The following is a 15890-nucleotide window of genomic DNA, read 5'->3' on the forward strand; positions in this document are numbered from 1 at the left end:
GATTCTCAAGAGCTGGGACATCCAGAAGCAGTGCCACAAATGAGGGGTGGGATTGACAAAATCAAATCCAATCTAGAAGGCCCAACTGGTGCCAAACTAGAAGTTTTAAAGGCTCATTATAAACAAAGAATGAGACTAAAGAAAAATTTTCCAACGGAAAAAACCCTCGAGGTAGACCACTGGTCTCCTCAAATTGCGGCCTGCAAAACCTTGCGGCCAAACGAGGCATCAGACGATGCCATTACATCAACTTTATAATGTTTAGTAAAGGTATGCACCGACGACCAGGTAGCCGCCTTGCACACCTGGACCACTGACGCCTGATGGCGAAAGGCCCATGACGCACTAAGTGCCCGAGTGGAGTGCGCCTTAACAGGGAACGGGGGCTCCCGACCCTTAATAGAATAAGCCTGTACTACCGTCTGTCTGATCCATCTGGAAATGGTCGCGGCAGATGCAGGCAACCCCTTTTTGGGTCCATCTGGGATCACAAAAAGTGAATCCGTCTTGCGAAACGAGTCTGTCGTTTTCAAGTATACCCTGATCGCCCGGACCACATCCAAGGAGTGTAAAGCAAACTCCCGAGGATGACTGGGCTTAGGACACAGGGAAGGTAATACAATTTCTTCATTCAGATGAAATTCTGAAACCACTTTTGGTAGGAAGGATGGATTTGGACGAAGAACCACCTTATCTCTATGAACCACCAGATATGGTGAACGACAAGATAATGCGGCCAGTTCTGACACCCTGCGTGCAGAAGTAATAGCCACCAAGAAGGCCACCTTCTGGGACAACGTGGGTAGAGGAATCTCCCTAATATCTTCAAAGGGAGGTTTCTGAAGAACCGACAACACTAAATTAAGATCCCAGGGGGGTAACGGCGCGTGCACTGGCGGAGCCAGATGTCGCACCCCCTGGATGAAGTTCCGCACCAAGGAATGAGTAGCCAAAGGCTTCTGAAAGAAGATGGCTAATGCTGAGACCTGACCCTTGATAGTACTCAAGGCCAGTTTCTGCTCAACCCCTTGTTGCAGAAAAGCCAATATTCGACTAATCGAATAAGACCGAGGACGGAACCCCAAAGGTTCACACCATGCAATGTAGGACTTCCATGTGCGATGATAAATCTTTCTGGAAGTCGCTTTCCTTGCTTCAACTAGAGTAGGAATAACTGAAGCTGACAAACCTTTGTCCTTCAGCACCTGGGTCTCAATAGCCAGGCCGTTAAAGCCAGCGATCGTAAAGCAGGATGGAAGATCGGTCCCTGAGACAGTAGATCCTCCCTGAGAGGAAGTCTCCACGGGACGTCCGCCACCAGTCTGACCATGTCGGCGTACCAAGCTCGACGAGGCCAGTCCGGAGCTACCAGGATTACTGGGATTCCTTCCTCCTCTATCCTGCGAAGAAGTCTTGGCAGTAACGCGAGAGGAGGGAAGGCATATATTAGCTGGTATTGCCCCCACGGGGCGATCAGTGCGTCTGTGGTTTCTGCTAGAGGATCGCGGGAGCGAGCCACGAATCTCTGAACTTTCCTGTTGAATCGTGATGCCAACAGATCCACATCCGGGGTGCCCCACCGTAGGCACAACTGGTGGAAAACGTCTGGATGGAGGGACCATTCCCCCTGATCCAGGGTCTGACGGCTGAGATAATCTGCCTACCAATTCTCCACCCCCGGAATGAACACCGCAGAGATTGCTGGAACAAATCGTTCCGCCCAGCGAAGAATGCAAGCCACTTCTTTGGCCGCTCGGACACTCTTGGTGCCCCCCTGGTGATTGACATAAGCCACGGCCGTGGCATTGTCCGACTGGATCCGAACCGGGCTGCCCTGGAGCTGCTCGGTCCAGTGAATCAGACAAAGTTTGATCGCTCTCAGTTCCAATACATTTATCGGTAACCTGGATTCTTCCGGGGACCAAAGTCCCTGGACAGATAACTGACCGAGAATTCCTCCCCATCCGGATAGACTGGCATCCGTGGTCACTATCGTCCAATATATTGGCAGAAATGACTTTCCCTGGCTGAGCATCGGAGACCGAAGCCACCAGACCAGAGACTCTCTGGTCTGTTTGCTCAATCGGATCTGATTGTCCAGGGATTCCGGATTCCGATTCCATCTGAGAAGAATCTCTTGCTGAAGAATTCGGGTATGGGACTGGGCAAATGGGACTGCTTCGAACGAAGCCACCATCAACCCCAGAACCCTCATGCAAGTCCGAAGGGAAGACCAGCTGTTGGACAGTAACAACTGGACTGCTGATTGAATCTTTCGGAGTTTCCCTACCGGAAGAAAAACTCTTGTCCTGACTGTGTCTAGAATTAGACCCAGATATTCGAGCCTCTGGGTGGGAACCAGAAATGACTTTTGCTGGTTCACCAGCCACCCGAATTCCTGTAAAGAAATCATAGTAATTTCTATGTTTTGTAGCAAGGTCTGAGGAGACTCTGCATGAAGCAGAAGATCGTCTAGGTAACCAAGGATCGACATACCTCTTTGGCGCAGAAGTGCCAACATTGGGGCCAACACCTTTGTGAAGACCCGCGGAGCCGTGGCGAGACCGAAAGGTAACGCCACAAACTGATAGTGGTTCTCCTCTACGGAAAAGCGTAGAAACCGCTGATGTCCTGCGAAAATGGGAATGTGAAGATAGGCGTCCTTGATGTCTATGGACGCTAGGACATCCCCTGGATGCAGGAAGGCTGCTACCGTGCGAATGGACTCCATTCTGAATCTTTTTAGGTTGACGAAAGAATTGAGTGCTCTCAAGTCCAGAATTGGACGCACTTTGCCCTCTTTCCTGGGTATTGTAAACAGGTTTGAATAAAACCCTTGAAACCGTTCTGTCCAAGGAACGTGGACTACCACTCCTTGTTGTAGTAAATCTGTGACTGCTCTCCGCAGATCTTCTAAACAATCTGCGGATAGTCGGATATTGGAAGGGAAGAATCGCGCCGGTGGGAGAGATCGAAACTCGATCTTGTACCCTGACCTTATGACTTCGCAAACCCATTTGTCCGGGATTCTGGAAAGCCATGGATCCGGGAACCGGCGAAGACGTCCCCCCACCCCAGTTATGGGTGGGGGCGCACCTTCAGGCTTTGGATGGTTTATCTTCAGGTCTGGAGGGGGCGGGCTTTTGCTTGCCCGACCAACGACCCCTGACGCCTCCTGCAGGAGCTTTGGAGGACTTAGTTTTTTCACCCGCGGGACGAAAAAACCTCTTGTGAGCAGAAAAAGAAGGCCCTCGTCTTTGACGAGTTCCTCTACCTTTAAAATTTTGCGGTAAAAAGGTGCTCTTTCCACCCGTGAGATCTTTAATGATCTCATCTAAGTTGGCTCCAAATAGACGCTCTCCTGAAAAGGGGATATTAGCCAATGCTTTTTTGGAACCTTGGTCGGCTAACCAACCTTTTAGCCACAGTGTACGCCTGAGAACCACTGCTGAGACTGATGCTCGCGCCAATAATGGAGTGGCGTCTAACGCCGCATCACACACAAACTGTAACCCCTGTATCATTTGTTCCAACAAATCTGATACCGCCTGAGGGACCTCTTCTAAGTCCCGGCGTAACCACTTGGTCCATTCAGTTACAGCCTGCGAAACCAGACCAATAGCTATTATAGGTCTGAAAGCTGATCCAATCAAGGAAAACATGGTGCGAGACATAGCTTCTATCTTGCGATCCACTGGATCTTTAAAAGACGGAGCGTCTTCTAAAGGAATAACCGTGGCTTTATTCAATCTAGCAATTGGTGAATCCACCACAGGTGGTTCTGTCCATTTCTTAATAAGGGTTTCCTCAAACGGATAACGCCTGTCAATGCGTTTAGAAATAGTAAAAGTGCGTTTTGGCAGACGCCATTCTTCTTCGATTGGATTGCCAAAACATTTGGGCAATGGAAAAACCTTCGCCACTTTGATGCGTTTTTTAGTCCCAAAAGGGATTTCAGTTTCAGCTATTTCTGATGGAATACCCTGTAACCTTAAGGTCTCTTGAACAGATACAATGAGTGCGTTTACCAACGCTTCCTCTCGGGCTATGGCGGATGCCGAAACATCCTCCTCACTGTCTGAAGAGACAGGACCCGAGACACCAATCCCAGATGAAGTACCTGCAACTGCAGAAATAGGCTCAGAGTCTGAGTCCGAGGTTTCAGATAATAAGGGGTTAGGCGGGGGTCGCTTTCTTGCGCCCTGTCCCTGACAAGCCACTTCCACCCGGGACACAAAAGTTTCCATAATAGCTGACAATGATTCAATTGTCAATGGGGTGCTGGAGGATCCCGCAGACCCCTCGAGGGGATCCGGAGGAGATACATGAGTGGCAGGGTCCATGGTAATACAGGACACCTCTGCCAGCAAAACAAAAAAACTTTTTTTTTTTTTTTTTGTGTGTCTCCCCCTAGCGCAATAGCGCCCCTCAGAGTACCTGCTTCTCGATCCCACAGAGAGAGAGAGGGACCCCCAAGGCTCACCAACCGATGCAGTGCAGTTTCCAACCAACTGCAGTCAGCGTCTGTCTTACACAGACTGGAAGGAGCTGTTTGCTTTTTCCCGGGTAGAAGGCGTGGCTCCGCCCCCTGTGTACGCCTTCCGGCGTTCCCAGCTCTCCACGAGGTAGCTGGGCTCACAAAACATGGCCGCCCCCATAGAAGAGACATAAGACTCCAAAAACATGGCGGCCGGCGTGACCTGAGGACATACATGCATTCGGTCTACGGAAAAATGGCGGCGGACCGCCGAAATCGTTTTCCCAGCACATCCACCTGCATCTCTGCTAAGAGGCGATATATGGATCTACAGAAGATACACTACACATAAGGTAGGATTATACCTCCTATGTCTGCTGTAATGTTACAGTCTGCTGGGTAGAGTGTTAGCTCTTAAACCAAGTCCACTTCCCACAAACACATGCTGTATTACAAGGGGGACTTGTAAGTATCAGATATATACTGACCATATATGGAGGGGCCCATAATACATACTGCCTCATAACGAGGAAAAAAGGGAACGTTTACTCACCATACCGAACCGACAGGCACCCTCTCTTCACAATACCCTCTCCACCGGGGTGGGGGTTTGTGGACCACTCCGGACGCCTCGACTCTCTGGTACCTGGCGTCCAAGCGAGACTTTTAACTCGCAAAGTCAGTCCCTTCACTGGGACTCCGTCGCGGCCGACCCAGCGCAATGCCATGGTCTGCGCGCGCTCGTAGGCCGGCTGGGGTGACCACAAGTGTCGCCCAGTCCGGCATTTTTGCTTGAAGATCTCACAGGAAAAAACACTGGAGAAAACTACCTAAAAAATGTCTTTTTCTTAAAGAAAAAAAGTCTTGCCAGGACCAAAAGATCCCAGCAAGGAACTTAGGTCCTTACTCCTGACTAGACAGAAAAAAACTGATTCCCTGTAGCAGAGAGAGGGAGGATATACCCTCAGGGACTGCCCCTAAGGTGGAGCCAGAACGTTTTGTCTTTCTGCCTAGTCCTACTCCTGCGGAGACAACATAACCCAGCTCTTGAGAATCAAGAAGACTACGTCTGTCAATGAGCGATAGAGAAATATATATTTTGTTTTTTTAAATCGTCATTTTGCAAAGAATTGTGGGAAAAAATAACTTCAAAAAACTCACAATGACTCTTACTAAATACCTTGGAATGTCTACTTTCCAAAAAGGGGTCATTTGGGGGGTATTTATACTGTCCTGACTTGTTAGGGTCTCAAGAAATGAGATAGGCCGTCAGTAGGTGTGATCAATTTTTAATGGATTGGCACCTTAGCTTGTAGACTCAATAACCTTCACAAAGACCAAAAAAATGTAAACTTATTTGGGTTATTTTTACTAAAGATATGTAGCAGTATAAATTTTAGTCAAAATTTATGAAAGAAATGACAAAATTTGCAAAATTTAAAACCAAAATGAAGAAAAATGCATTTTTTTTTACAAAATTTTCAGTCTTTTTTCATTTATAGCGCAAAAAATAAAAAACCCAATTATGATTAAATACCACCAAAAGAAAGCTCTGTTTGTGTGAAAAAAAGGATGAAAATTTCATATGGGGACAGTGTTGCATGACTGAGTAATTGTCATTCAAATGTGAGAGCACTGAAAGCTGAAAATTGGTCTGGTTAGGAAGGGGGTATAAGTGCCCAGTGGGCAAGTGGTTAAATAGCATTCTTGGTTTGTGGTTCTCAGATGTAGTGCGTTTCACTTTAAGGATCTGGGATTGATGAATATTTGAAGTTCTCTGGACAATGTTCAAACTGAACCCAGGGTAGGTCGTCTCATCCCCAATATTAACCTCTGATGTATTCTATGGTCTTCAACACTACAGTGTTCCTGTGGCTATCTGGGACTAATAAATATAAAATACATTTTTTTGCTGGTTGTAATTGTGTGTTCAGGGTTCTTCTTTGGTTTATTTAAAATGTATTTTTAAACATACTGCAGATTACTAAAAAAAAGGTTATATGCTTTTTATTAGTATATAAAAACAGACAGGATCTAGAAGCGCACTCAATATTTAGCAAAAGAGTACCGAAACACTAAAATGTAGTGCAGTATAGTGGAATGTAATGCATGTGGGAGCCTGAGAAATAGACTCCTAGGATTGAATCAGATGGCGGAAGCAGCTGCTGTAACTCTGTAATCTGCAATGTTTCAGGAATCACAACAATCCCTGGGATGTCTTAAAATGGTTAGTACTAAGCACAACGCAAATAAAGGGACATAAAATTAAGCCAATTCAAAAAAGCAAAAGGCGATGATCAAAGTGTTGTAATCGACATGGTCATCCCAGGAGGCAGACGGTAGCCAATCTCTACATCATCCTGGCCTAGGAGAGGAACGAGGATCTGCACAATACCTAGGTAAAATAAAACTAAATTCAATCTCTCCCCCTCTAAAATAGAAGAAAAAAAATTATATTATATATATATACACACATACATACACACACACACACACATATATAATGTGTATATATATATATATATATATATATATATATCTCCATACATACATACACATAATTTCACAAAAGTGAGTACATCCCTCACATTTTTTGGAAATATTTTATTATATCTTTTCATGTGACAACACTGAAGAAACGACACTTTGCTACAATGTAAAGTAGTGAGTGTACAGCTTGTATAACTGTAAATTTGCTGTCCCCTCAAAATAACTCAACACAGCCATTAATGTTTAAACCGTTGGCAACAAATTGAGTACACCCGTAAGTGAAAAATTTCCAAATTGGGCCCATAGTGTCAATATTTTGTGTGGCCACCATTATTTTCCAGCACTGCCTTAACCCTCTTGGGCATGGAGTTCACCGGAGCATCACAGGTTGCCACTGGAGTCTTCCACTCCTCCATGACGACATCACGGAGCGGATCCGTTTAAGGATGCCCCACAGATGCCCAATAGGGTTTTGGTCTGGAGACATGCTTGGTCAGTCCATTACCTTTACCCTCAGCCTCTCTAGCAAGGCAGTGGTCGTTTTGGAGGTGCGTTTGGGGTCGCTATGTTGGAATACTGCTCTGCGGCCCAGTTTTCAAAGGCAGGGGATCATGCTCTGCTTTAGTAGGTCACAGTACATGACATGTTGCCATTCATGGTTCCCTCAATGAACTTTAGCTCCCCAGTGCAGGCAGCACTCATGCAGCCCCAGACCATGACATTCCGATCACCATGCTTGACTGTAGGCAAGATACACTTGTCTTTGTACTCCTCACATGGTTGCTGCCACACACACACACACGACACCATCTGAACCAAATAGGTTTACCAAGACCACAGGACATGGTTCCAGTAATCCATGGCCCCAGTCTGCTGGTCTTCAGCAAACTGTTTGTTGTGCATCATCATTAGAAGAGGCTTCCTTCTGGGACCACAGCCATGAAGATTACTTTGATACAGTATACAGCATTTGGTCTGAGCACTGACAGGCTGACCCCCACCCCTTCAACCTCTGCAGCAATGCTGGCAGCACTCATACATCTATTTCCCAAAGACAGCCTCTGGATAGGACACTGAGCACGTGCACTCAACTTCTTTGGTTGACCATGGTGAGGGGTCGGGGAAAGGAGAGGAGCTGAACTTCCGGCAAAGTCAGGTGGAAGTGGGAACTTGTCAAACTCAGGTACCCGCTCCCCCCGGTTGGAGTGAGCAAAAAAGCGGGAGCTTCCCCTTTTGGATGGAGCTCCGCTTTAAACTCTCAAGCTTGGCAGAGCTCATCTTACATTCACCGACCACCCTCCAATCATTTTTGACAGCTTTACATTTATTTTTGTTATAAAAATTGTATTGTTGCTGTATTGTCTCCCTCTTTATTGTAAAGCACTGCGCAAACTGTTGGCGCTATATAAATCCCATATAATACTATTATAATCATAATTCTAAACCAGCCTGAGAATTTTTTTTGCCAGTTTGGAAAATTGTGCATATTGACTATGAGGATATCTTTCTATAATTATCAGACACAAACCATTGCTGACCTCCTGAACTCCACACTGTCACCTTGTCACTAGTATCTATCCCAGCTGCCAGGATGATAAAAGTCCCCATTACCCAGCATAACTCTGTGCTCTTGTCTTGGAATCTAAGGCCTCACACAACCAGGCTCCTGGAATTTTTAGTTGACCTTTCCGATGTGCAGTAACCAAATCCCTGAATAACACCAGGTCATGGCTGAGAAACCCTAAATTTAGCTCTCAAACATGTGCTTCTGACCTCACAGACAGAGGGGGGAGGAGTAGACATCAGAAGACTGAACGGAGAAATGTTTTTAGCCAATGTCACAGGACAGGACATTTTGCCTCAAAGGGCAGGACAAATAAAGGCCAGTAATAGTAAGACCTAACTGACCTTTGGCATTCGGAGGCTCAAGTTATTTTGAGTATGTGCCCACAGCTACTCATTGTTAAGAAAGCCAACCTGCCATCTTATCCATTCTTCTACTATGGTACTATGGGCCTTATCAATTTGGATGAATAAACTTTACGTCATATAAAGTTATTTTCAATTTATAGTTTTATCAGGTTTATTTAAAGCGGACCTATTTAATCAAAAATAGTTCTTGTCCTACACAATATTTGCCCCCAGACTAAAGTTAAAATAAACTTTTACAATTTTTAAACTAGCGCGGAGTGCAGCTCACATGATCTGATGTAAAGCAGATCTCAGGCTAAGAGAGACTAACGTTGCACAAGTGGCAGGCTGGAGTCCTTCTGTTTTGCATCATCTCCATGGTGGTGCCATGATTGCTTAGACACAATTATGTCACTGCAAGCAGGGAAACCCATAAACACTGTTCAGCAAGGAAGTCAACCTTTGTGAAATTAACAGATCTGCTTATATTAAAAAGGCACCACCACAGTAGTAATGGCTTTCAGAAAAGCCAAATGGCACACATATGCTAATCTAATTGGAGGTTATTGGTAAAGAAGGTATAGTTTTTTTTTTACTACATGAAAACCGCACTGTTTTTGTACAGTAAAATGCATGGCCAAAGTATAGGTTTGGTTTAAGAAGGCAGCACTATGACTAGATGGAAAGTACATCAAACCACTGTAACCAATCATTTCAAGTATCTTACTACAGAAAACAGAATTCTTACCAGCCATTATATAGAGTGACTGCAGTTTGCAGCAAACTATTAAAAAGTCTGATCAAACAAAAGTGATATTTAAGTCAAGTCAAGTCAAAGGTAGAGCCTGATCAGCCCCTGGTCCCGAGGTCTTGGATGCGGGGGGGGGGGGGGGGGTTGGCAGTCTCCCAGGGGCAACATTGAGAGTGGTGCAGAAAATAGTCCTATGACCCAGTCAACCATGTACTTTATTACATTAAGGGCCACCATCAAGGGGAGACAGCCGATACACCAAGTTCTGCTGCTGTCAAAATATTAGTTGCTAGGACTGACTGGCTTCTAGAAACCAGTGACGTATTGCAGAGGCCCAAGCATTCAGATCAGAGGAGGATGTAAACTTTCTCCTCCTCCTCCAGATTCTGCTGCCCCCTGATCACAAATGGAACTGAGTCTGATATGAAGCCTAAGAACCTCTTGTGCTGTTGGTTAGTGAGGGAGCCAGGCAGAGATGTAGGGGAGAGAGAATGGCAGCTGGTGCTGGAGGACAGATTACAGAGGGAAGAAAAAGGGAGGAGGCGACTGGACATCTCATCATGCTTCGTGTGCTGAGCTGAGGAATTGGAGCCTGCTATGCTGGGATTTGTAGTGCCATAGAGAGTCTCTCCTCTCTCTCTGTAAATGTACCATGGAGGGGTTTAATACTGTAGAGTCTAGTATGTGATCATCAACCAACAAGACACTGGTTGTGCTATGGTTGTCACTTTTTATTGTTTTATTGCCATACATACATTGTACAGGTATGTTTTCATCAGCAATGTTACTTTGTCTTCAATAAACAGATTTGAAAAAATAATTTAAAAAGCGACTCTCCAAAAGGTCCCAGGATATAGAGTTGATCCCTCTTTCTCCAAAAAGATCCGGAAAGCTTGGCTTAAAGCATGCCATCCCAGAGGGCTGCAACTTACTACTTACAATACTGGGGTTGATTTACGAAAGGCAACTAGACTGCACTTTGGAAGTGTAGTTGCTCCAGAGATTAGTAAATGACTTCCATTATCCAATCATGTGCAAGCAATAATATAGTGACGCTGATGCTGAAGCAACTGCACTTGCAAAGTGCACAGTCTATTTGCCTTCAGTAAATCAACCCCGCTGAGCCTTCATTCCATTCAGAGAAACAAAGCCGATAAACTTTTACTCCACAATCAAAGGCTATTACTTTAGTACTTTAAGTAATCACTTAAGTAATGTCTAACAGAACTGCATAAAATAGGTCTTTATGTCTGGACAGCTACAGTAGAATGTATGCAACATTTACAATAAAATAATGAACGGGATAGGGATATATAGCTAAAGTGTATGTATAGCTCAAACATTTTTTAGTTTTGAATATAGTAACTCCTGTCAGTTATTTTGCACCGTCTGAGTTCCTTTGGAGAGATTACTCTTGCTGCTCAGCCCACTTAAAATAATTTAAATGTATTAAAATGCATTTTTCCATAAAACAAAATCAAAGAATTACATTTGACAGGAAATGTTGGTGGGGGACGATATGGTAGGGATAGAGGGGGGGGGGGGGGGACAGATGGGCAACTGCCCAGGTCACGTTAAAATCATTTGCACTCGCAGCTTCTCCTAGACTCAAAGGCCCAATGTTACCAACATCCCCTCTCGTAAGTATTTATTTGGGCATGTTTAGCGGAGCACAGCAACTAATCATGCCCAAATAGATTGCGGCCTGTCACCACCTAGGGGTAGTTTTATTTCTTGTTGCAGCAAAAATATGCCAATTATGTTGCAACAAGCCATGTGTCACCAAAAGAAGATGGGTACAGGCGGTCCACGGGTTACAAACAAGATAGGGACTGTAGGTTTGTTCTTCAGTCAAATTTGTTTGTAAGTTGGAACAGGTACATTTTTTTAATGGAGTTCCAGCCAAAAGAATAATTTTTACGTTTTTTGGATAGCATAGGGAAGGGTTAACACCCCTGTAAATTTTGTTTTGCTGTCTTTACCCCTGTTCAGAATATTTCACCTCACTTTCTGTCCCTGTAACAATTGGATTTTGAAAAATTTGGGTTGTTGTGGAAACAAGGATTGGTGATAAAGCTTCTTTGGAGACACCTTTTTCCCCATGATAACTCTTACAGGAGTGAATTTCCCTTCCTAGAGGGAGATTTCTCCTCACTTCCTGTTGTCTCCCACTGTTTGTAAGTAGAAGTCGTTTGTAAGCCGGATGTTTGTAACCCGGGGGATGCCTGTATCTGGTTGCGTTGATACGGTGCTGACTGTGTCACTATAAAAACGCTTCTGGTGGTGTCAGCACAGCAGTGACTGTATTTTTTTTTTTTTTTACTAAAGCTGGAGACTCTGGTGCAACTCTACATATAAACCAATCAGCTCTCAGGTTTTATTGCCAAAGCCTAATGAAATGAGTTGAAATTAGAAGCCCAATTGGCTACCATGTACAGCTGCACCAGATTCTGAGTGCTCCAGTTTTAGTAAATCTCCTTCAGTGTCTCAGGGGGCATGTTTCAGTCCGTATGGTATGAATTGTGTCTGCTGGTGTGTTTCTAGGTGTATAAGTATGGTATTTGAGATGTCTCCGAGTATTTGATTTTTCTTGCTATTATTAATTGAATATTTTAAGCTACGTAAAATTAGCTTTGGTTCTTTATGTGTGCGGATAGTGTGTTGATAGCAGTGTTAATTTTGGCAGCAAATTTAAATTTAGTTTTAGTCTTAGTCTTAGGACTAAAATGGCATTTTAGTTTTAGTCCCATTTTAGTCTTCTGCAAGTGTTTTAGTCGTATTTAGTCGACTAAAACGTCCAGTACATTTTAGTCGACTAAAACGTCCAGTACATTTTAGTCGACTAAAACGTCCAGTACATTTTAGTCGACTAAAACGTCCAGTACATTTTAGTCGACTAAAACGTCCAGTACATTTTAGTCGACTAAAACGTCCAGTACATTTTAGTCGACTAAAACGTCCAGTACATTTTAGTCGACTAAAAACGTCCAGTACATTTTAGTCGACTAAAAACGTCCAGTACATTTTAGTCGACTAAAAACGTCCAGTACATTTTAGTCGACTAAAAACGTCCAGTACATTTTAGTCGACTAAAAACGTCCAGTACATTTTAGTCGACTAAAAACGTCCAGTACATTTTAGTCGACTAAAAACGTCCAGTACATTTTAGTCGACTAAAAACGTCCAGTACATTTTAGTCGACTAAAAACGTCCAGTACATTTTAGTCGACTAAAAACGTCCAGTACATTTTAGTCGACTAAAAACGTCCAGTACATTTTAGTCGACTAAAAACGTCCAGTACATTTTAGTCGACTAAAAACGTCCAGTACATTTTAGTCGACTAAAAACGTCCAGTACATTTTAGTCGACTAAAAACGTCCAGTACATTTTAGTCGACTAAAAACGTCCAGTACATTTTAGTCGACTAAAACGTCCAGTACATTTTAGTCGACTAAAACGTCCAGTACATTTTAGTCATCTATAATCGAATGGGTGTAGTTCAATTGTAATTTGTAATGCATTATTTAAGCATTTCTCTACAATTTCCAAATTCATTATATACTACTGCTGGTCCTAGAGTGAAAAATCTAATATGTTATTATTTATGGTATTAAGCTTTGTGCATGCACCAGTGTTAATTTTGGCAACAAATTTCGATTTAGTTTTAGTTATAGTCTTTTTACTAAAATGCCATTTTAGTTTTAGTCGTATTTTAGTCTTAAGACTAAAATGCCATTTTAGTTTTAGTCGTATTTTAGTCATCTGAATTGTTTTTGTTTTAGTCATATTTTAGTCGACTAAAATTGTGTTAATTTAGTCGACGAAAACGTTTTAGTCGGTTTTAGTCGACGAAATTAACACTGGCTGATAGGGTGTTGGGGGGTGGCAAAGGTAGCTGACAAAGGGATACAAAAAAAAAAAAGTAATAATTTAGCCCTGATCACCTAGTTCTAACCAATATCTTTTTCTATCAAAAACAAAAAAGTTTTGGCTAGGGACAGAGATGCAATAAAACCTTAAAACTACAACAAATAGGTTCTCTAGACAAGAATAACACCAGGGGTTAAGCCTGTCATGAAAATATGTGGGGAGCATTGCTGACCTAATTCTGAAAATGAACACACATGTAGCAGGCGAAAGCAGAGGGAAAATTAGAATACCTCATCTTCATACCGGTTATTGGTCAATGTCACAAATGGAACTACTGCAGCACCTCTGCTTACAACCAGTTCTTCTAGTCTCAGAAAAACTCTCACCTACCACACTTCTGCAGCCTTGTGGAAGTCAGTGTGCTCAGGACTAAAGGGCTCTATTCCTATCTGCACATTGTAGGTGTTAGGACTGTGGCACATTGAAAAAAGACCTGCTTGCTGCCTCTTTGGCTTAGTTTCAAGCAAAACGCTGTTACGTTACACTGTGGCAATGTGTGTAAAACAAGCCTAAAACAGGCAACATTTTACTATGCACAATGCCCAGAATACACAAAAATGCACAAGTGTTAACAGAGGTCTAAACCACTAACCAGTCTTTAGAAAGTGCCCAGCTCTTTCCCAAAAAAAACATTTTAGGGCTCATTTACACTTGCTTCGGCTTCAACCTACTGCTTCAACATGCTTTTTTGATGTGTTTTTGGTGCTTTGGTGGCGCTTCAATGAGGCTTCAGTGGTGCTTCAAATAAGCTTTGTCATAGACTTCTATGGAGGCTTTGAAGATGTTTTCAAGCACCACTAAAGCGACGAGGGGTAACATTTTTCAAGTGAAGCAAACCAAAAGCAAGGTGTACACAGGACTGTAAGCTAGCCATTTTATTTAGTGACAGGGGCTTTGACTGGTGTTCAGAGAGCTTTAACAAAGCCTGTTCGAAGCCTTGTTTTAAAGCAAGTGTAAACAAGCCCTTAATATAAACCTGCACATTTTCCATTTAGGTCAAAGTAACAGATTATGTGTACCGCTTACTTCTCTGCTTCCGATATTTACCTTCCTTTCCCAGCCGCCCCGTTTGCTTGCTGGATTGCTGTGAAATACCCAGTACTGCAAAGGATAGAGAGCATGTGACTCTCTCCCATTGCTCCCACAATGCACTGCTGGTTTTCAGTCACTAGAACCAAATGCTATCACTCGGGGACAGAGAGAGTCTGCAACCCTGGGTAAGCTTCAACCCAGAGCCAGCTAGGAGCTTACACAAAACTTTTGCTGGGGTTTCTGGTGGGCAAGCAATGTCTATATTCACTAGCACACCACGGATCATCCAATATCGTCCGAAAGCTTTACCGAAGAATGATCACATCACAACGGACAAAAGTTTCAGGCATGTGATGGAGACCTGCACGGCTATGAAATGCAGCACTTTGTCCTTTGCGATGTGATCATTCTTCAATAAATCTTTGAGATGATTTTAGATGATCCATGGTGTGCTGGCACATATATGCATTGATCTTTGAGTTCTCCAGTGTCAGCACTGCAGAACCCATTACTTCTGAGCCTATTCCAAGAACGTGTGCCAAGGGAACATTAACAATATTTGGTGGGCGAACAAGACAGTGAAGGATCCAGTGAAACATAAGCATTATCGGTGAAGGGGTAGGTTGTCCAGTAAGCCCCTTAGTTTGTCTTGCCTTGAACTACATTCAGGTGCACTATAAACATTTAACACTCACCTTGCATCCTTTACTATTCATGGAATCCATTGCTCGCTTGATGGCAGGATTTGGAGGGTCAATCAACTCAACCTGGGTCCGCACATTGTGCTCAAAGTAGGGGCCGATCAAGAAGTAGTTTTCTCCCCATTCATCTGTTGTGATCTTGGCTTTGGTCTGTATAACTGTATAAATTCCTCCAACTGGAAATAAAAAGGAATCGCATCAATTTATTCAGTCAACACAGCCAGAAATGCAATCAATCTGAGCATATATTATGATTAATAAAATAAAAGGGGTATCTGTCTGGATGAGGGAGGCACTATCACCCATATGCTTAACCCACTCCTAGTCATTGACCAGAAAACAGGCTGCTTGCCTATTCTGGCCAGTGACCTACTAGATAGTACAGGATAAGAATGACTGCCAATGACTGCCAGGGAGGACAACACTTAACACATAGGTCTGCAATGAAAGCCAAAAAACAAACAATTCCCAGCTCACTAACCAGCCAGCCTGCAACAAACCGAATTGTCTAGTCCAACGTTTCACATTGAAAATAGGGTTTAGTTTTGCAAATTTGCAAATATATGCGTAAGATGCAGCGGCCACATCATGACATCC

At 43.6% G+C, this 15890-nt stretch overlaps 1 protein-coding gene across 1 annotated transcript in view; it reads right to left on the reverse strand.

Moving 5' to 3' along the window:
* The window catches only part of GYS1 (glycogen synthase 1), a 117121-nt gene that overhangs the window by 75593 nt on the left and 25638 nt on the right, over positions 1–15890 (reverse strand). The window contains exon 2 of the mRNA XM_082273724.1: positions 15288–15469. Within this exon, the coding sequence (XP_082129850.1) occupies positions 15288–15469 (182 nt within the window). The remainder of the gene's footprint in view (positions 1–15287; positions 15470–15890) is intronic.

This window comes from Pelophylax lessonae (assembly GCF_965119305.1).
Source record: "Pelophylax lessonae genome assembly, chromosome: 12".
NCBI lineage: Eukaryota > Metazoa > Chordata > Amphibia > Anura > Ranidae > Pelophylax > Pelophylax lessonae.